This window comes from Natrix helvetica (genome assembly GCF_964273705.1).
Source record: "Natrix helvetica genome assembly, chromosome: Z".
In the NCBI taxonomy this organism is placed as follows: domain Eukaryota; kingdom Metazoa; phylum Chordata; class Lepidosauria; order Squamata; family Natricidae; genus Natrix; species Natrix helvetica.
The window spans coordinates 34,914,644-34,937,738 of NC_138554.1; the positions used below are offsets into that span (position 1 = coordinate 34,914,644).

At 34.9% G+C, this 23,095-nt stretch overlaps 1 protein-coding gene and 1 pseudogene across 2 annotated transcripts; both read right to left on the reverse strand.

The window, feature by feature from the left end:
- Positions 1–10,092: 10,092 nt before the first annotated feature.
- On the reverse strand, positions 10,093–15,111 carry LOC309401530 (olfactory receptor 5V1-like; annotated as a pseudogene). The gene is made up of 3 exons: positions 15,104–15,111; positions 11,634–12,380; positions 10,093–10,121 (listed from the first exon to the last, which is right to left on the reverse strand). The product of its transcript is annotated as an olfactory receptor 5V1-like (transcript).
- A 559-nt stretch (positions 15,112–15,670) lies between these two features.
- On the reverse strand, positions 15,671–16,609 carry LOC309401531 (olfactory receptor 5V1-like; the record flags this gene model as incomplete). Its single annotated transcript, XM_081970601.1, has 1 exon — positions 15,671–16,609. The coding sequence occupies one exon, from the start codon at positions 16,607–16,609 to the stop codon at positions 15,671–15,673; it is 939 nt and encodes a 312-aa protein (XP_081826727.1).
- Between the last annotated feature and the right edge of the window lie 6,486 nt (positions 16,610–23,095).

Consider the following 23,095-nt stretch of genomic DNA (forward strand, 5'->3'; position numbering starts at 1 on the left):
CTTTAGATCCAAACCTTTTGCGAACTCTGGCATCTTTCTAAGAACACGGAAACTGACATGTCCCAATCTTCTGTGCCATTTGTGAATACACCTGGAATGCAAAGGTTTACCAGTTAGTGAATTCTCAACATTAACAGTTTCATGAGGAACCTCAGGCTTGCTCTACCTTTTTCTGTTTTCTCTGTTTGTTGGCTTTAGGAGACTTTGGCACAGGAGACTGAACCAACTCTATCTGGGCCCATGTTGTGCCTTTTTGGAGTTTGCATACTTGCCTGTGCTTGCTTTTTAGGCTTTGGCTTTAAGTAATAAACACTACCAATCAGCATGGTTTCAGCACAATATCACCATCTTTAACTAAGTAACTTGCTTTTTCGAGGTGGTGAACCTGGAACTTTAAATCTCTAGACAAGTGACTTTGACTCAGCAAATTACTGGTTGCTGAAGGTATGCAATAAACATCAGGGATGTATGTATCGAGCTCTTCAATGTAAACAGTTCCTTTTCCCATAACTTTGCAAGTGTGGTTGGTGAAGGAATACAGTTCTCGATACTCGGGCTCTGGTTCGCCCATCTCTGTGAAAAGTTCCCTTCTGTGGGTAATGTGCACAGCTGCTCCACTATCTAAAGTCCACAAAAGACGCCTGTCGTACTTTGGATCAGGTTGTGGAACGTTGGTTATGGCCAATGTTGCGAGTGGAGCTTGTGGATCACGCCTTGGACCACGACGACCTTGTCTTCCGCCTCTACCTCTGCCTCTGGAATCTGTTCCTCTGGGCTGGTATGTGACGGGAGCTGGAACTCGTTGGGGACAATCCCGGGTGTCATGTCCCACACGGTTGCAGGTGTAGCATTTTGGCATCCTTGGAGCGTAGCCTCTTCCTCGGAAGGGACGTCTAGCTAGAGCCTTTGATGCTGGGGGTCATTGCAGATATGGTGTAGCTAACTTGATAGCTTCCTCTTCCACTAAAAGTCTGCAAATGTGGTTAACTGTGCGTTGAGCAATAGGCACGAAGTTAATCTTTGCAACAGCATCTTTCCATTCATAATTCAATGAGTTAATGATGATGCTAATCATTTGGATATCATCGATTACATGGCCATTTTGTCTCAATTCACTTCTTATTCTTTTCAGTTTGGTCAAATGTCCACCAATTCGTTCACCAGGTTTCAACTTCGAACCATGGAACTCAGACATGAGCAAACATGAAGATTCAATTGAAACGGGCCTGTAGCAATCTTCCAAATTAGCCCAAATTTGTTGGGCAGTTGCATCAAGTGGAAAGGTACCCTGGAGCTCAATTTCCATTGACATGAGCAAAGTCGTGATTGCTCTGTTTTCCAGGTCTCTCATTGCAGGTGTCCATGGCTGAGGGGGAGGATTAAAAACCATGCAATCTGTGCCTTCTCTTCGTAGCAAGAGCGCAATTTCACTGACCCAGGCTTTATAATTCTCTCCTGACTCCTTTAATTTGGACTCACCAGTCAAAAGGAGTGACTGGAAATACCTGCTGAGGAATATGCATCGGAACAATTTGTTGAGCAGGTTGCAAAGCTGGTTGTTGAACCAGGGGGTGCTGCAATTGCACCATTGGCCTTTGCGTGGCAACATTAAATTGACTTCCTTGCATTCGCCTTTGGCTTTGCTTTTTTCCATCTAGGGAGGATTCAGCACCACCAGGGGGCGTTGAAGATTTAACCTTTGGAGGCAAAACTTTGGCTTCTAGAGGACTCATAGATAAATCTTTAAAGCTCTGACGAAGCTACTTCATCTTTTGCTCTAATAATTTTTTTCCGCCAGCAGATGGCAGTGCAGCTTCACTTCTTGGCTGCAGCCCTCTATACGTAGCTGGAAATTCAGTGGAACAAAAGGGATCACGTGACCTCGGTGACGTGTACATATCTCTTTGTTCTGATTCACCTAAAGACTCTGTGGGGCGTGTCTTAGGCTGTTGTTTTGAAGAAGACAAGATGGCGTCCTCAGACATTTTGGGAGTGGGGGAGCCCCTCCTACTTCTTTTCATTTCCTCAAAACATTCTCTAGCTTCCCTAGCGTATTTTTCGAACAGTTCTAACTGATCACGATAGTTTTGCATTTCTTCCCCAGTGCCTGGGAAGGATTCATAAACTTCGCTTTGTGCGTGGGAGTATTTTTTCTCTGCCAGCAGTTGCCGTTGAGGCTTTTGCCATTCATCAAGTGTTTCATAATCTCCAAGAGTTTGGGAGTGATATGGCTCTGGCAAAGTGGGAAGTTTTGGCTTGGCCCCCAATAAATCATAATCTCCTGGAGGTATTTTAGAAGGGGGAACCACTGACCTCGTTTCATAGATCTCGCCTTCTGTAGCTCCTTCCCCCACAGCTGGCTTGGCACTTGGAGAAATTTGTTGCTTTTGAAGAAATTTTGAAGGATCTTGCTTCTCTGTGTCTGAGGGAGCCTCTGTGTCAGACGAAGTGGATCCATCTGAGCTTGTCCCATTTTTCTTCTTCTTTTTCTTTTTCTTCGACATGGCTAATTAGTTTTAGTCGGTCATCTTAAGATAGCTCGAAGAAAAAGTAGGTAAATTATGGCCATCTCAGCTTCCATTAATTAACTCTGCAATCATCGATCAACCTCTGCTAACATTAACCATCTCTGCTACCATTAATTGTCAGGGGAAAAATTTCACCCTGAAGAAAGTGAGGCTTAGGATCGGGCTGATTCCCAACAGCATATGCATTAAGATGTGAAGAAAAAGAAATAAAAGTCTTGAGAAGCATATTCTAATTAATAAACAAACTTTAATACAAAAATAATAAATGGAAATAAAACAAAAACTAATTGTTACATTTTGATAAAAATGTCCCGTCTGCCAGCTTTCTTGGCAGCCGGACAAAGGTTCAGCAGTAGCTTTCTCTTTCTCTCTCCTTCTCTGGAATGTGTGAAGACATGCGCAATAAATCACTGTCAGATAAGAACTTTTATGACCTGCGCAATAACTCTTTCTCAGTTTAACTCTTCAGTGTCAGTTCAGTCAGTTCATGTCTAGCAAACTTTTTAACATAGTGACGGTGACAGCCGTGGCAAGGGGGGCGTTTCACCAGGTTTGCCTGGTGCACCAATTGCGTCCCCTATTGGACCGGAACGCCCTTTGCACAGTCACCCATGCACTTGTGATGTCCCGATTGGAGTACTGTAATGCTCTCTACATGGGGCTCCCCTTGAGATGCACCCGAAGGCTGCAGCTGGTTCAGAATGCGGCCATGCGGACAATTGTGGGAGCTACTAGATACTCCCACGTAACACCTCTGCTGCGCGGGCTGCACTGGCTACCTATGGCTTTCCGGGTGCGTTTCAAGGTGTTGGTTATCATCTTTAAAGCGCTCCATGGCACAGGACCTAGCTATTTGTGGGATCATATCCTGCCACACACATCCCTTCGGCCGATTCGCTCTCACAGGGAGGGACTCCTCCGGGTGCCGTCCACTAGGCAATGCCAGCGGGCGACACCCAGGAGTAGGGCCTTCTCTGTGATGGGCCCAACCCTCTGGAATGACCTCCCCCCGGATATCAGAACTACCACCGAGCTCCGCTCCTTCCGCAAGAAGCTTAAAACCCACCTGTTCAATTTAGCTGGCCTGGCCTAATACCAACTTTAGTCCCTCAAGTCTGTATTTTTAAATTTTTAGGGGTATGCGTTTTAGTTGATTTTAACTTTTATTATTCTGTACAGTTGAATTTAGGTTTAATTCGCTTTTAAGGGAATATATTTAAGGGTATTTATCTTTTGTACCTGTTTTTGGTGAGATGCCTGTACACCGCCCCGAGTCCCTTCGGGGAGAGGGGGCGGTCTATAAATTTTGAAAAATAAATAATAAATAAAATAAATCTAGAACAAATAAAAGTTTCTTTTCTTATTAAATTGACTTGACAACTCATAATTGCTTTTGTGTCTTTATCTACTTTCTTGAAATTCAGCCTATGCAACCTTACTGCATTCAGTTTATTGTATTATTTTATTTTCCACAATGAAGAATTCTAATTTTCCATGATCACTTTCCTCAACATTTCCCCTATTTACACTTCTACAATTAAGTCTTCTCAACTGTTAATGTTAAAGGATAACTGATTTTCTTAAGGCTTTAAGCAGGGATGATATCAATTTTGACTAAAACGGCTGTAATTAAGATCATAGAACATTTCTTTAATTATTTTGTTTTCTTTCTCAGATAAAACTGCATTGTTTCCTAAACTTTTTCTCTTTTTTCTTCTTTCCACTTTCGTTGTTTTATATATTTCTTTTTTCAACTAAAAAAATCAATATAAAATTATATATATGAAATAATACTTCTCATTAAATTTCTATTTGTCTTCAGATAGAAAGCTATTTACTTTTCATTTCTCATGCTTTTACAGCACAAGAAACCTTTTGCATAGGTCTTACTCTTGCATATGTTAATTAGATTGAATATTATATGCAAAAAAGGGAAATTCTCAATAATTATCAAATTCCATTGTGCAAGGATTGGCACAATGATACACAGATAAATCTTCCTCGGTTCCTACTAGATTTCTTATATCATCCCAATTTATCTTTGATTTTAAATGCATAATTAAAATATAGACATATAGAATGGCAGCTGGCATGCTATGAATTATATCACTATATGAGGTAATACACTAAAAAAATCCCTTTTTACAACCCTATAATCCCTTAATTCAGGGTAGAGTTGGGCAACTGGATTAGCATTTACTGGCCAGATGCCCTTCCTGACACCATGCAGAGTTCCCAGCTGATATTTTTTTTTCTTTGTGCTCCAGGAGACAAATATCTGCTGCCACTTAGGATTGAACTCTCAATCTTCTGAATGGGAGATGAGCGTCTTCACCATTAGGCCAACATGCCACTATAATATGAGTTTACACACTATAACCCACTATATAATTTTTACATAAAATTATTCCTGTAGACACTACAGGTGTTCTAACAAAACCAAGTAATTTAAGTATTGGAAATATGACTACTGACTCTTGGGGAGGGAAAACTAAAAGAAAACAAAGATCTTGGGAGGAAAGTACAAGGCAGGAATTGGAACTTTCTGGTAGGTGATATCTCCAAGTCACCTGTTTTGTGAACTGACACATATTTTCATTTAAACTATTTTAGAAAAGTATCTACAATATTTTCTCCTCAAAGAGAAAGTCCCAGACTTATATTGTTTATTAGTTTCATATCAAAAAACAGTTCTGATGCATCCTAGAGAGATACAGATTCCTCTAGGCATCCACATTTCATACTGTCAGTTAATACCTCCAACTTTATACATTAGTTTCTTCAGGGCCCGAGTCACCTCTTTATTTCGCAAACTATATATGAGTGGGTTGAGTGCTGGAGTAATGATGATATAAAACACAGATGCCATTTTCACATATTCCTTTGAAGTGCTGGATTTTGACTGCATATATATTGAAAGGACTGATCCAAAAAAAAGTGTAACTACTGTCATGTGAGAAGAGCATGTGGAGATAGCCTTATGCTTCTCCATGAGAGAACCTTTGCCAAAGATGGAGTACAGAATGCGAGTGTATGACATAAGAATTAATAGAAGTGGCAAGACCAAAGTAAATAGACATGAAACAGACATGCACATTTTGGCTTGATATGCATCTCCATGAGCTATTTTCACTAAGGCAGGCATTTCACAGAGAAAATGATCAATCTTATTGTGGATACCAAAGGTTAGGTTCAAAGTAAATGCAGTATTTATGGCAGAAAAAAATAAACCTCCCACCCAAGAAACAGTTGCCATTGAAATACAGAGCTGTTTAGTTATTGTGAGGCTATAGTGCAGTGGAAGGCAAATGGCAATATAACGATCATATGACATCACACTAAGAAGAAAACATTCTGTAATTCCAAATGAAAGAAAGAAGTAGAGTTGTATACCACAGCGGATGAGAGGAATGATCCTTTCCTCAGACAGGAGATGAGACAGCATTTGGGGCACCACAGTTGAAGTATAACAAGCCTCCAAGACAGAGAAGTTGGAGAGGAAGAAATACATAGGGCTGTGAAGGTGAGAATCTACTATGACCAGAAGTACAAGGAGCAAGTTGCCAATCATAGCCATCATGTAAATAATGGCAAATGTCACAAAAAGAGCAATGTTTGTCACCCAGTAATTTGAGATCCCAATTAATATAAACTCTCTAGGCCAAGAAGTCTGATTGCCATCGCTCAAGTTGTCCATTACACCTGATAAAATAAAAGAAATCACCATTGGTAGTACTAGCCGCAATCTAATAGACTATAATTTTTATGGATCTCAAACAACCTTGGTATCTTTAAATTAAGATTAAACACAGAGTTCAATATTAGGCATTGACTCAAAGATAATCTTCTCTCAAATGAAACAGCCAGAATCCCTCAGTTTTCAGAAAAAGGTCTGTTCACTGTGAATACTTCTGAAGTATTACTACTGTTCATTAAAAAAAAAACACAGTTTGACATTTAGGCTTATGGAACAATTCATTAAAAGACATCTTGCTATTTTTTAATTATTTTATAAATATTAATGACATGCAGTGTTTTTATAATTAACTTTTTATAGTTTCATATTTTATGCTGTATTGGTTTCACTTGGGCTTTATTTTGTTTTTATTTTTAAGGAATATTTTAACACCATCCATAGACATTATCAATAATGGCAAACAGAAGAAATCAGGATCTTATTGCTATTTTTATAAAACCATTATTGTTAATTATTTATTAATGATTAACATAAATCTTATTCAAAATCAACTTAGAAATTAGCTCATAGAAGAATCCAATGGAATACATGTTTCAATAATCAATCACTTCTGTAATTAAACTTGAAGATTTACAGTCATAGCACTAACAGCAATTAAAGAAAGAAATAATTATGCAATTAATTATAAAAAAGTGCTAGAGCCTTTTATTAGCTGTGTATGTTCATACATATTTCAACCTACTGATGTTGTGATAAGAGTCTTATCATATTATATTGATTAATAATAAATATTTTCATGCCATCTAGAGTCATTTTTGTAAAATAGGCAGCCATACAAATTTATATATATAAGGAACAGGAATAAAGCATTTTTTAAAGATGAACTTAAAACAGAAGGCCAAAGAGACCAAGGAGAAGGCCAAGGAGGCCAAGGAGATCAAATTTTATTTAGAATTCCTATCATGTTTTTCAAAAAATCCAATTGTAACCATTTAGCTTGGTGAAAATAAATATTTCTATATTGCTGAAATATCATCTTCATTTCAAAAGGCACTGGTTTGTTCTTCAAAATAAGTCTATTCCAAAGAATAAAAGGGAAAACAAGAAGGCAATTCAAGAGAGGCAAAATGATTTTGAAATTAATTAATGACTTTATATTAAGAGAAGGAACTAACCAGAGATAAAGTGAAGCTGATATTCTTTTAGTTATTTCTTTAGTGTATGACATATCATACATGGACTAGCAAAACATACATATTCTTTTAGTAATAAACGAGGATAAATAAATTAAGTTGCATGATAATTTTCGGTTCATCTGTATTCTAAAATAGCTAAGGTAAATCATTCTCCTTCAACAGATCATTTCAGGAAAAAAGAAGAAATTTGGAAATTGCGATAAATGCTGGGGTAAGGGATAAAATTCTTGTTAAAAAGAAAATATTAGGTCAAGTGATGCCCATGTCAGAGTTGTTAATGAATGCAAATGTGAAATTTCAAAAATGCCTTAAGATGTATCTAAAATACATCTAAATTACATCAGATAATTCTTTGTTACAGAGAGATGGAAAAAGGCCAATTTTGCACTATTATATTTTAAAGGGATCCAAGAAATACTTAAGAAAATGTAAGCCAATATACGTTTCAAATAATTTTGTAGAAATCATTATGAAAAACAAATGTATCTGCTATTCTGAAAGAATATATTGAAAAACAATATGCACGACTCTTATAAAAGTTCTCTCACTGATATTTAGGGATCTTTGAGCATTTTAAGAAATATTCAGTAGGAATTGAGTTGATAGATATTAATTAACTCTGCTACTCACAGGGCAATATCTGATTTGTGGAAAAGGATCAAAGTTAGTAAAAAACTGGAGATTTGCAACTTTTAGAAGCTAAGTCAAGTTGCTGAACATGATTCTGTATTTTACTTTGCCAGCCTTCTACTAGATTGTGAAAAGGGAAAACAAGAAAGAGATGAAACTGCATGTCACAACAGCTTTGTAGAACTAGAGATTTTTCCTGTAACCCCTCATATTTACATTTGACACTTTTAAAGACCATAGTATGTAAACAGTTTTCTCCCAGTTTCTCTGCAGTGCAAATGAACAATGTTTTTTTTTTGCTCTGTTGTTATTATCTATCATGATTTAAAATCTGGTGGTCCCTGGCTTTTAACCTTTGAATTATCTATGAATATTCCCTTGTTTTATAGATTCAATGTTGATTGACTTTATAGATTTCCCATGTTCTCAAAATTGGCTATTGAGTAATAACTTCAGCTGGTAATGTTCTGCACAACTTTCTTAATGTAACATAGTAATCATGTAATAAGAATTAATTCTTTTGTGGATGAGTGAAGCAGAAAATAAAAATAAAATAATAGTGTTTATAATGGATGGATATAAACAGCAGAATTCCCTAAAGATTTTTTTTTGTGATTTTCTTTTTTTCTTTCTCTTGGTTATCAGATATGTTAGCTAGGAACAAGTAGAGAGCTGACTAACTTGTTCTAATGATATGATATATAGAAAGTTTGAAACAAAAAAAGATATGTATTTCAGAAGTTCATCAGTCATGAGAAAGTAGCATTAAACTAATACATGCCATTCAATAAAACCAAAAATATTCATTCATCCTCTCTCTCTCTCTCTCTGTCTCTCTGTCTCTCTCTCTGTCTCTAAATTATAGTTGAACTAGGAAAGAGACAAAGTGAGAACTATAAAAAAGAATTAGCTTATGAAGGGTTTAGGGTCAATATATAGCTGTTAATGACACACACAATTTTTATGCAGTGGATGATAGGGGGTAGAATATAGAATGCAACTTCAGTATGGCACTCTTGAATGAAGTAATCTTGCTAAAGCTGAAATATTTAGGACACATAATGCAATAATTGATCATTGTTAGAAGATCCTAGAAAATAACAGGTAAAATAGCTAGACGCTATTGTTCATAGCTGAAGCTTCAGCTAATAAGAATTATTTAAAAACTATTCCTGGTAGAAAATCTTGATAAAATTTTGTCCACTGTGTCTTGAATAGTTACTAGTGACTAAATGACTGAATCGAGGTCTTATTAATTTTAGGCATTTTTATATTTATCTTTTATCATCTTGCAAGTTGTCCAGAGCCACTTTATGGTAAGTTGGGTTGTGTATATATTTAATAAATAAATAAAAACAATAACACCTTTTAGTTGATATTCTTGAAAAAAGGAAGTGAGAGAATCTCTTATCTCTTAAATTCTAAAAAAAACAATAAATAGATCTTTCCTTCCCTCCCTCCCTCTCTTCCTTCCTTTTTGGAACAGGTTTCTACCACCTTGGTGGGTATTAATATTGCACTGCAGTGATAATTAACAGCTATAGTATCATTTGTCATCATTCTACTTACAATATGATCACAGTAAAAGGAAAAAAAACCTTCAACAACATTATATATTCCAAAAAGCTGATTATTTTATTAATTTCTACAATTAAAAATATACATTATTCATGGGAAAATAATAATTCTTATACACTTCAGTTCTTTGAGGATATTATTGTTTTAAAAATGGATTATTCTATCCTGACTTTTCTCTTCTTTTCTCCCCACAGAAATATATTAAAAATGTAGAATACCATGAAGAAACTGTTGATGTTCCATGTTTCAGCAAGAATAACAGCTAGCCTGCAGAATAATGTAGTCTACAGTACAAATAACTGAGAAATGTAGATTTTTATATGAAAGCATGAATCTTTTCTGAGATGTGCTGAACACATTAGTAATACATATAGGAATAATTGTACAAGCATATAGAATCAATTCTCATGAGACAAATAAGTCTTCTATGATTTATTTTAGATTGAAATTATGGTGGTGAAGCTCAATCCTTTGGGATCTTGATGGGATTGTCTATTGCATTGAATAAGAAAGACAGAATAAGTGTCTATCAGTTAAAATTATTATTTATGATTTCATGAGATATTTCATACCTACAAAGAGCCTTCCTGCATTTGGTCTACATCTGATTTCAGAACAGGAGAATAGGGCATACAGTTAAAAAAATTACATATAACTCCAAACTCTAAATGAATATATGTGTCAACACACAGAGGCCACATTGTAATCTTAGACTTTCAAAATATGAAATGTGTCAATTGTTTTTTCATTTGTTTCTTTTGTTCTTTATTTAAAGAATAGTTGGAGATAACCTCCCTCCCACCCAAAATTCTGAAGATGAAGAAATTAATTTCAGGGCTTTACAAATATATTCTGATTTTCAGAAGTGCTGTTCTGCTAGTAATGCTGGAAAAATAAATCTCTGTGGAAAATTCACATACACTTTATAACATGTTTGCCTAAACTGGAATAATTTGAAATTATTGCTAATCTTCTGAAAGAGGATATGCATACCTATAGCATTAAGTGAGAACCTTGCAATTTTTCCTTCAACATAAGGCTATTCATAATAAAACTGTAAAACTGAAGCTAATATATCCAGAATACTTCAGCCAATATTTAGCTATAGGATTGTGGAGGTTCAGTTGTTGTTGTTTTTTTGCAGAATTCTAAGGCTATTTTTTCCCATAATTTATATTTGACTTTCAAAGAGAAACAAGATTTAGACATAAATTAAATCTGAATCTGAAAGAGGCATGGTGTGTATCTTAAAATGGATTGTCCCTATTTCTATGAAAAATAAAGACAGGAGAAGTGAGGAAGTGATTTCAAACTTTCTCTTTGACATCATCTCTTTGAGGTAATCAAGACAGAATAACACAATTATGAGTATCAATTCTACTTGTATTGTAAAATTATAGTAACAGAATCTTGTGGGAGTCAGCATCCTAGCAGATACTGAAGACGATATTGTTAATGCTAAGTGGGACACAAAAACAGTTGAAATGCTACTGATCACCATTTGTGTTGCAACTACTACCAAATAAAAGTACATTTGGAAATGAAGGAAATACATTAATGTTTTTGAATTATTTATTTTAAATGATGTGTATATCCTTCCATATTGTAAAAACAATGGTCAATGCAGAAACCAGTAAAAGCAACAGAAAAGTCCAAAATTATAAAATACAAATAAATTAAAATGACATAGTCTCATGAAAAGTCCTAATGGTTTGGAAAAGATATTATATAGGTTTGGTGAAGAAATAAATTATTTTATTAAAATAAGTACTTTATTACTTATTTTCAATTAAAAATCAATCCTGTTTTGTTTTTTTTAAAATGCCCCGTTTTGATTCTAGGAGGAAAGAATCCAATAAACCAATGGATTATTTTTCATCTATTTTTGGTTTGGGGAATTTTGGGGAATTAGATTCCTATAGGTTTGAAAACTATGTAGTGTAAATATCCCATTTCCTGGGGACCATAAAATATATGTCTTTAAAAAAATAGTCAACCAAATACCTTTTACTTCTTTGTTCTTCAATCTGTATATGATAGGGTTTAAAATGGGGCTAATGAATATGTAAAAAAGGGACAGGTATTTATCAGTATTGGGGGAAAATGAAATTGGGTTTCATGATGGAACTAAAACCATAGAACACAACTATAAGATGTGAGGAACAAATAGAAAAAATATTTTTCTGGCCCTCAGAGGATGAGATCTTCAAAATAGCAACAATGATCCCAGAAAAAGACAATAAGATCAGAAGAAAGGGTAAAGTAACATAAATAACTGCCATCACCAAAACAGTAATTTCCGTCATAAAGGTGTTTCCACATGCCAATTTCAATAAAGTCACAAAAGAAACAATTGATGACATTGGAATCATAGAAGGACAGTCTGAACATGATAATAGTCAGACAAAATGACATGAAGAACTGAGAGGCCAAGAGGCTAGAACTAAACTGATATAAAATTATTTGACCGGTCAAGATAGGGTAATTCAGACGATTACAGATGGCAACATAACAATTGTAAGTCATTTACGCCAAAAGGAAACATTCTGTTCCACAAAGGAAAAAAAATAGATCTGTGTAGCACAGCCAATAAAGGAAATGTATTTATTCCAGGAATCAACATTGTCAAGCATCTTGGTAATAGTCACTGTTGTAAAGCAGATCTCAAGGAAGGCTACATTTCTTAGAAAAAAGAATATGGGTTTATATAGGGCTGTATCAACTAATGTAAGGAGGAAAAATAAGGTTTTACTCAAAGTAATAATATAGATTCCCAAAAATGTAAAAAAAAAAAAAAAGAAAATACTTTGCAAGTGGGGCTCATCAAAGACCCAAGAAGCTGAAATTGATTGATATAGTGCTGTTCTGCAGCATACATTATTTCTTTGTATGCAAAAGAAAAGGAACCATTCATTACTTTATAATTTTAAATTATAATGATCAGTTGTGTAAAAAATATACATAACGTTAAATCTCAGAAAATAAAACCAATTATTCAGTTCTGGTGAGGAAAAAAATATTGCAAAGCTCCATCTTTTTTTCTTTTAAAACTGAGACAATTCTTACCTCCCCCTTTAATTTCTCCATCTGAGCAAAGAGTTGTTGGTCACTGGTATTAAACTATCTTGTGTAGAGTAGGAATTATGGTTTCTAATAAGATTTATTTATTAGTATTTATAGGCTAAAATTGTATGGCTCAACACACGGAATTCTGGGTCCCTTCGGGGAGAGGGGGCGGTCTATAAATCTAATAAAACCTAAACTTAAAAACTGGAAGATATTAGCATTTATCAAAAATTATCATTACATAGATTTTTCATGACTAAATTAAACATGTATTTGTTTAATACTTAGTTGCTTTTTAATGTGTCTTTCCATTTCAGAACTTTTTGAATGTCTTATGTCTACCAATAGATTTTGGCTTAATACAACAAGAAGAAGATACTTATGATAGATAGCCAGTTTGCTCTAATGATTAATGTACCAGGCTAGAAATCTTGTGAGTTCAAGTCCTGCCTTAGCCATGAAATCTGGCTAGTTGACTTGACTGGTCTAGTCATTCTCTCAGCCCAGCAGGACTATTGTTGTGGGATGAGAAAGATATGTTGGATATATGCTTGGCATTATTAGTAAAAATAATAAAGGTGGGATACAAATAAAATAGATAGATAGATAGATAGATAGATAGATAGATAGATAGATAGATGGATGGATGGATGGATGGATGGATGGATGGATGGATGGATGGATGGATGGATGGATGGATGGACGGAGGGACAGACGGACGGACAGATAGATACCATCATAACTGCAATGAATCAGGACACCGAACCTATATAATTCAATTTTGGTCATTGCAGAAATACATATAAATCTAAAAAATTAAACCATAAATTGATTATATTACACATATAATTTATTTTTAAAATTATTGTTCTTGTTAGTATTAAACTTTGTAGAGTCTAATCTAGTTATGTTTTAATGTCAGAAGAATAATTTGGGCTTTCAACTTGAATCAGAGTTGCACAAGAATAAATAAAAATGAGAGCCAGACAGATGTGAGAAAACAATATATATTTATTCCTAAAAAGAAAAAAGTTTGCATTTAGGATCAGCTGCAGAGAAATGTACAGAGACATATTTTTATAGAGGAGTTTCTCATGGTGTGGAAATGTCTACATGCTGTTTCTATGGTCACACTTGCAGGGTGTATGTCTCTCTGTGTATAAGTATGTCCTATGATGTTTAGTCTTGTGAACATGCAGTTCTATTGGGAGACCTAATTTAATTAACTCTATTTGTGCTTATGCTTTGATATATGGATTTGATCTGGGTAACCTATTTGGAGGTTTGAGGAAGTTTGCTCCCTTTGCTATTTTTATTTTATTAACTTAGTTTCAACTTGACTGTCAACTATCTAGTAGAAATGCTGATTCTCAGTCCATTGTGAATTCTGTTAATGTTTTAATGAAAACAGTATAAAAAATAAAATATTTTTATATAAAACTTCTCACAATAAGAATGCATTTACTTATTATAGATTACAGGGTACAGTGTTAAAGAGTCAATTGAAAAGAAAACCTAACTAAAGGATATTGAAAATGTTCCATTTTCTTAATGGATTTTATAATATATAAAGTCTGGAAGTAAAAGGAAATTTTTACATAGCAACTAAAAATAGCATGCTGTACCTAATTAACCTCTTCAATAATAATATCCCATTGTTAATTTTTCTTGAAACCACTCTTTCATCAACTCTTCTGCAATGTGACTGAGAGAAAAGAAATCACTCAACCTTCCTAGCACTAGAATTCTTGGAAAGGAAACTTCTTAAATACAAGGAAAGACTATAATTTTTTCTCTTCCAAATTTCTTTTTGGATGAAATAACCCATGAATACTTTATTGTGAATGTTAGTGAACACATTTTTATTGCCTTCACTTATATTAATATTGAGCATACAGTTTTCTGTCTCTTTTGCAGCTTTTCTAAGTTTTTTTAAAATATTGCTTTCTTTGCAGATTAATATGTATTTTGGGAAACAAAACATCTTATGCAACTGTACACACCACTAGATAGAGAATCTTTAGTGGCCTGTGCAGTGATACACTATAGTGCTGCTATATTAAGGCATAGGGGTGGGGGAAACCTGCATTCCTCAAATGTTGCATAAAAAGAATTTTGAAATAATAATTCAGTATGTCTTGCCCATGTCCCTAGAGCTTAACTTTCTCTTCAAACAGAAAAGAGAGAAACTCAGAGGATATTGATTGCTGAAGCTCCAGTCTCAAGTTGTAACTTTTATAGTGCTGAAGATTGGAAAAGGAATTTAAAAAATAGAAATTTGAAGATAAATTGTTATTGACTTTATTTCTTCTTGAATCGTGGTCCCTTGAAATCTCCCAGAAATTTTCATTCCTTATGTGGAAAATGCTATTATCAAATGTTTTGGTTTAGCTGCATCATTAAATTACTTCCCCATGTATGTATCAGTGTACAGCCATTAACCAACAACATGGGAAGTGAAAATAATGAATGGAAAAAAAGCAGTAGCTGTGTTCATGTGCTAATTTTATTTAAAGGGGTTAACAATTGGAAACAGAGAAATCTTGTTGAAATAATGTATGCATGTACGTGTATGTGTGTGTGTGTGATGTACAACTAAATATAATATAATAAATTAAGGTGACACTATTAGTAAATATATTCATTTAAGTTATCAAAGAAACTAGGAATATATTTCATTCTACAAAGTGCTATTGGCTCCTTTATTATTTTAAAACATTAAGCTTTGTCAGAATTATCCATGTTCTTAAGAGTTTTTAAATATAATACAGTTTCTTCCAAATGAGTAATAATTAGCTTAAACAGCCATGTTGTTTAACAGCCAAAATTAATATTGACAAGACTTTATTGTTAATATAGGCATAGACATCCCAATAAGAAGCAATAATATAATACACTTATGAATATTTTTCAGGGAAAAAATCATGTAGGTATGAAAATAATCCACTTCTCTGGATTAACTTCATGACTTTTAATCACCTTCTATAAGGGGACAATTTTGAAGCAAACCTTCTCTTGAGAGCTTCATTTATCTCTTTGTTTCTCCAACTATAAATAATAGGATTCAAAGTTGGTGTTACAATGGAGTAAAGCAGAGCTAGAAATTTATCTGTTTCAAAAGCATAAGTAGATCTGGGCCTCAGGTACATTGCACTAGCAGATCCATAGAACAAAGTGATGACAATAATGTGTGAGGAACAGGTGGAAAAAACCTTCTGCCTCTCCTTTGCAGATGCAATTTTCAGCACAGTGTTGATTATGTGGACATAGGAGAACAGGATTAGCAATAATGGGATCAGAGTAATTAGCAGCCCAGCCATAAAGACTGTGATTTCATTTAGATAGGTATCTCCACAGGCTAGCTTCAAGAGTGGTGGAATGTCACAAAAGAAATAGTTGATCCGATGTTCATCACAAAAAGACAAAGAAAATATCAGAGTTGTCTGGCCTAGTGAAAGCAAAATCCCACTAGCCCATGATCCAGCCACCAGACATGCACAAAGCTGTTTGTTCATGATTAAAGGATAGCGCAATGGATTACAGATGGCTAAGAAGCGATCATAAGCCATGGCTGCAAGAAGAAAGCACTCTGTAGTTCCTAGTGAGAGAAGGAAATATAGCTGGGCAGCACATCCAACAAAGGAGATAGATTTGTCCTCTGAAAGGAAGTTTACTAATATTTTAGGGGCAGTGACAGATGTATAGCAAATATCCACCAGAGACAGACTGGCAATGAAATAGCACATTGGCATGTGAAGAGAAGGATCAAGTCTGATGACAATGATTATTAATGCATTCCCCAACAATGACATGACATACATGGTTAAAAACAATATAAAAAGCAAGACATGCATTTCCAGATTACCAGAAAATCCCAAAAAAATAAATCTGGTGCTTTTATTTTGGTTTTCCATAGATGATTTTATCTAGGTGATTATCACAATAACAACAATATTTTTTTAAAAAAATAAATGTATTTACAATAAACCTAGTGATTTGTGAAACATGCAGAAAGAACATTAAGGGTTTTTTTCCCTTTGGTATAATTAAATCCTAATTTGATTGATATATTCCAAGCAATCCTTCTAAAAAAATAACTGAGTTGTGATTTCTTAATTTAGTATTTTTAAAACAAAAGAAAGAATATTTATATTCTCTCTCTTCTATTACATCTGTTTTCCAGATTTAAATGCACTTCTTTCTTAGATGTCAATTACAGACTAGCTGAATTTTAAAGGCAATAGGGAGATTTTTCATTAGTTTGACTCAGTCTGGAGGGTGTAAAAAAATCTGACAACATACAGAAGTTTTGAAACATAAACAGGAGCCATTTATAGATAAATGTAATATGAATGCCACATTCTGATTTTTACACAGTGGAAAGAGAAATAAATAGCTGCATTCCTGGAACTAAGGATGTTTTTCCACCTCATCCTATGGACAAGTAAAATAACAAAAAAAGAAGAAGAAGAAGAAGAAACAGGTCAACATATATAAGTCATTTCTTCTTTCAGCTTTCCTATAGAGCTTTTGAAGAACAATAAACTAGATAACTCAAGTTCTACTAGCAGAATGCATGATATATTAAAACATTTTTGCTTCTATTAATACTAAAATGTCTCCAAAGTGCTGTTCTTAAACATCTCTATTCAATTTTTCAAACATTCAAAGATTTTCATACCTTAAGATCAAACCCTTTACTTTGTCTTCATATTCTGCTAACTGTTACTGAAAACAGTTAAATATAAAACTTCTAGACACTTCTAGAAGCAGGAGTGAAGTAAATAAAATCAACCATTAAGCTGGCTGTGTTACAAGTTCATTGACTGATATATCATTTATCATTTTTTCTTTATAAAGCTAAAATCGTGATCATATATTTAAAGTAATGGCTAATGTTTAAAGTGCAAAAGATATGGTTAGATATTTTCTTATTTTCTGTTATATAGCACCAGCAAATATGAATAGCAACCCTTATTCTACAGTACTGCAGGAACTGATTTTTTTTTCTATTTCTATAAAGTTTCATACAAAATAAAGAAATGATTTACCTATCTTCCTTCACAAGCCTCTATCTCCTTTAGCCATTATGAAATATTTTACTGGTATACATACTCCTCTTATTAAGCATTCCCAGAGAACTAGTAAGGATGGATTCTCAGGAGAATAGAATGAATTAATCAAAAAGATTCACAGTTAATTCACTAGATGATTGGGGGAATCCAAAACTCTATGAATTTTTATTAGAAACATGTAATTGTTGAAGCTGTCCCCTTTCTTAAAAGAGAAATATGTTTTTTTTCAAGCATGGAAATTCTGAATTGATATGTAAGGAAGTGATTCATGAATCACTTTAGTCAGAGGTGTCCTATTAAAACTTAGTTATTTTTTTCTAAAATATGCTAAAATCACAGAGTAATTCTAATCTTATTCAGAAGAAACTCCCAATATGATCAATGGGATTCACTCCATGAATGTATATTATAATCTCTAGTATTTATCCATGTTAGTCAGTGTGTCTATGCTTCCTTACAATTTTTCAAAAATGTACCAAAAACATTACAATTATATAGGTAGTTATATAAGTAGTTATGTATCAATGGATTATACAACTCACTATGGTTTGTTTGATGTTTTTATAGTACTAAAAACAATTTAAATCCTTTTTAAAGCAAAATATGGAAAAAATATTGCAATGAGTTCCCTGAGCTTAGTTACATAAATCAACCTGAGTAATGTAAATAATTTTAATAGAGGCTCAGATTTTCAGGTTTTTCTGATTCTTCCCATGAGATATACCACATTGCCATTGCAAAAGAAGTCTAAAACTTCATTTAAAAACTCTCCAAAGAATTTATAAATCTAGATATTAGTTCTTTCTGCTGTGCATCCATATTCAGAACAAAGAGGAAAGACACAGAAATGAATAAATTTAATTGCTATTTCACATCAGGAGTGGGTTCCTGCCAGTTCTAACCTCTTCTATAGAAGAGGTTCCATAAATCTACTGTTCCATTTAGAAGCAGTTCCAGCTCCCTCCCCTGCCCATCTGCACCATGCTTGCCCCGCTCACTGTTTGGCTGGCTCACCAATTGCCCCGTCTGCCTCTAAGAGTCTTGTTAAGTAAGTAAGCTCCCCGTTAGGAGAGCGAGTGTGCAGAGAAGCGTAGTGAGAGTGGTATGCAAGAACACGCACAAACCAGCATTCAGGGACACTGGATACTATAAAATATAGTAGTTTACTATGTGGAAATATAGAGGTATTCAGAGTCCAGTTAACAGTCCAAGTCATACACGGTTCAGTCATTCAGTTATCAAATAGTCAGTCTAGCACACAAAACAGCTAACAGTAGCAAACCACAGTACCTCACAATACACCAATCAGCGTCTAACAAACAGAGAGCTAACAGCCATTCTGGCTCCCTCTTATGGCTGCTTGAGGTAACAAACCAATTATATGTCTAGAATTTAAAGTAACAGATACATTTATTACAATCATAGCTTATATACATTGCCAAGCCAAGCCTAGGGTTACATTCCTAACAAGTATTATCTAAACCTTAAAGTCTTAAAGCTGTCAAGTTTGAACACCCCTGGTTTTTTTTCTAAAGGGTTAGTAGTGCAAGGGTCTTGTAATTTGACAGCTTTAAGACTTGTGTGCTTCAAATGCCAGAGTTTCTGAGCCAACATTTTGGTTGCTAAGCAAGAGCGTTGTTAAATGAATTTCACCACATTTTATAAGTTGCCCACGCCCACCCAGTCACATGACTGCAAAGCCACTCCCACTCGGTCACAGGGCTGGCAAGCCACTCTCACCCGGTCACATGGCCAGCAAGCCACTCCCACAAAATAGGCCATACTTACAGAAAAGGTTCTAAAAATTTTTGAAACCTACCACTGCTTCATGTGAATGAACATTTTAGAACAATCTATGTGATAAGTGGTTGCTAAATTAATTGCTTAAACATATTCCCTGTTTAAGTCAAAAGGAATGGTTGACTGCTGTTATTAACATTTAGATTAGATTGCAGCAATAGCTAGCATTCAGATTTAAGTTTTTGGATAAGAAACTCCAGAATTTCTGAAATTTAGGAATGCAAACTTGGAGATTCTGCTGCCTGAGATGGCTGTTATATTCTGTCCAATGTGATTTTGACACTATGCCTTTCTGGATGCAGTCTGAAACTGATCGGGCTGTTTTGTACATCCTTGCACATTGCTCAATCTGTAGTCTATCGAGATTTCTATAGCCTTCTTGCAAATCCAACTGCTAAGCATGTATCACCTACCTTATACCTGTGCATCTGTCATTATAGCTTTTCCCCCTTCTTAAGTGTAAACATTATATTTACCACATTTTCCACCAATGAACCAAATTTTATACATAACCTAATGTTAAAATCTATCAAAATCTTTTTGGATCTTGGATTTTAAGGAATACTAAAAAGTTTCTTGAATGAAAAGTGAAATGTTTTCAAAGGAAAAAACAACAAGTCCAATTGCCTTTTGAAAAGCACCTTTGGGTCAATGCATCTAGACCAGCAATGGCAAACCTTTTTTGGCTCACGTGCCATAAGTGGGGGGAGCGCAGGGGGTAGTGTGCCGGCATGCCGCACCCATAATGCAATGTGTGACCCCCAGTGCACATGCACACACTACAGGCACTCCCCCCATTTTTTGCATGCTTTTTTTTTGCCCTCCCCAGGCTCCAGAGGCTTTATAGGAGCCTGGGGAGGGCAAAAACATCCTTCCCCGCCCCCTCAGAAGCCCTCCGGAAGCTTCAGGGACTTTCAGGAAGTCAAAATGACCCTCTGAGCAAACCGGAAGTCGCCATCACTGATCTAGAACTTATTTCATAAATAATAATAAATATATGTTTCTTTTTTTTTTTCTAAATGTCACTTCCGGTTTGCTCGGAGGGTCATTTTGAGTGCTCCAAAGGCTTCAGGGACCTTCAGGATGTTTTGCTGAAGCCTCCGGAGCAGTCAAAATGACACTCAGAGCAAACCGTATGTCCGTTCCTGAACTTCTGGTTTGCCCTTAGGGCCAGTTTTTTGTGCCCCAGAGGCTTCAGGGAAGATCATGAAGCCTCCGAAGTGCCTCCAGGGGGTCCTCCCCAGGCTCCTATAAAGATTCTGGAGCCTGGGGAGGGTGAAAAATGGCTTTTAAAAAGGGTGAACTCAGCTGGCCAGCGTTCACATGCACACTGGCTAGCTGACAGGGCAGTGCCTCATGTGCCCTGACAAATGGCTCCGCATGCCACTTGTGGCATGCGTACCATAGGTTCGCCATCACTGATCTAGAACTTATTTCATAAATAATAATAAATATATGTTTTTTTTCTAAATGTTGTATACATTATTTTTTGAATGTTGCAATATATTCTAAAATATTTTAATAAAAATAAATTTTAAGCCACATTTTGGTTTGCAATTCTTTGAAATAATATGAATCAAAAATAAGATTTTACAGTAATAAAATATTTGAAATAATATATTTTAAATTAAGTTCAATAAATAATGACATATATTTTTGTATTTTATTTAAATATGCAGAATAATAAAATGGTATTTAATTTCTTATTTATTTATGATATTTAATTTTTTATTGATTTAAAATATTTAGCATTTCTAAAATTTCTGTTCCTTTGCTATCTAGCATTAATAAATGTTCCTATTCTGTGAAAAATTCAATACATTTCAGAAGGAAACAATAAAACCAATATTATATAATCACATATTAAGAAATTTTCTGCTTTAGACTTTGTAAAATTGGGTTTAATCTATGAATTTTCTAATAATTATGTCCAAATCTCTGCATTAAAAGGTATTTAAATTTTTATTTATGTCCAGAATAATCCTTCTATTGTATAAATAAATTTTGAATCTCAATCTGTAAGGTTTTAAGAAATTGATTGTTCCAGAAACATCACAATACTCTTCTCTTGTTAATAATATGGTAATAATTTAGTATTTAAAAGCAGTTTAGCTTTAAGGCAGTTTTTTTTAAACTATGTTCTGTGGAACTCTAAAGTTGATGAGGTACCATGATACATCAAGGTGGTAATGGGAATTCCACTGGAACACAGATAAATTTTGGTCACTAAAGACTTGCCTCTTATCAAAGTTAACAGGAATTTTGGAAATTAGCAAGCCTGCATTAAAGACCTGGGTGTTCTGACTGAGCCTTCACAAGTAATGAGAAACTGCTTACTCACAAGCAACACAAACCCTTTTTCATTTAAGTGAGGGCAGGAACAGTCTTTGTTCACATTGGATAAACAAAACCAAATATAATAAGTCATAAAGGAGTGTCTCTTCCCCTTCTAAAAACCGGGAAAGAACAGTCTTTGTTCACATTCGCTGAGGCAGATCCACTCCCTATTATTTCTCAGCAGGAAGATTCCATTGACTCCGCAAATACCGAGCAATTAGTCCTGAGAAACCTGGTTCTGGCAAAGAAATACAGATGGTATTTGTATTTGGACTGTATGATTGACATACATTGGAAAATGAATGGTTGTGTGTAACAACCAGCCAAACCCTACTATTTATTTCCCAGCCAGGGAGGGACTGACTAGATTTTATGTCTTCTTTTCCCTGAGAGCCAACTTATTGTTTTGCTATTGCTGCCTTCTCCTTTCTTCCCTACGCACCCGCACATCTGGGATGGGCCCCCTCATTCTCACTCATCTCAGGCCCTGAAGACAGCTGACTCTCCACCTGGGGGAGGATGGAAGACCCCGGCTCTATATCTGCCTCTGACCCTGCTTCCTCACCAGAGCCTTCCAAAGCTGGCCCAAGCTTCCCCTCAACCTCTTCCTCATCTGACTCTGCGGCTAGTTCTCCTGGCAGCCAATGGGCCACAACACTGAATGCTGCTGTAGGGCAGGATGAGCTCTTATCCTTTGTTCAAGTTCCTGCCTTGGACATGAAATGAGCCCCCAACTGGGAGTCCACCTTGGCAACAGTAATGTCACTGCTAATCCTTTCAACCCAGAAACCCCTCTGTGCTTCTGACATGAGTGCAATGTGATGGGAATTTTTATGTTTGGTATTTCCTCTATTGCTTGATTGTCCTTTTCTCAAGATCTTTTCTCAATACCATCTGTATTTTACCTCATTCATTTATTTCATTATTATTGTTCCTTTCCTGTTACTGAGTCTGTTAGCCCATATACCATTATAAGTACTTGTGTCCAATTTTCTTTTTTAAAAAAAAGATATGGAATTTTCATCTATGGAGTAATAACAACTGTACTATTCTATCAATTATCATTTTAAAGGTTGTTTTTTTTTTTTTTACTTTTCCAGTCTAATTTTATTCGCTTATATATTGTTTGATGGGCTGAGAAATGAGATGTAAACTGTCCATTGATAATATAAAATTTCAAATTTCTTT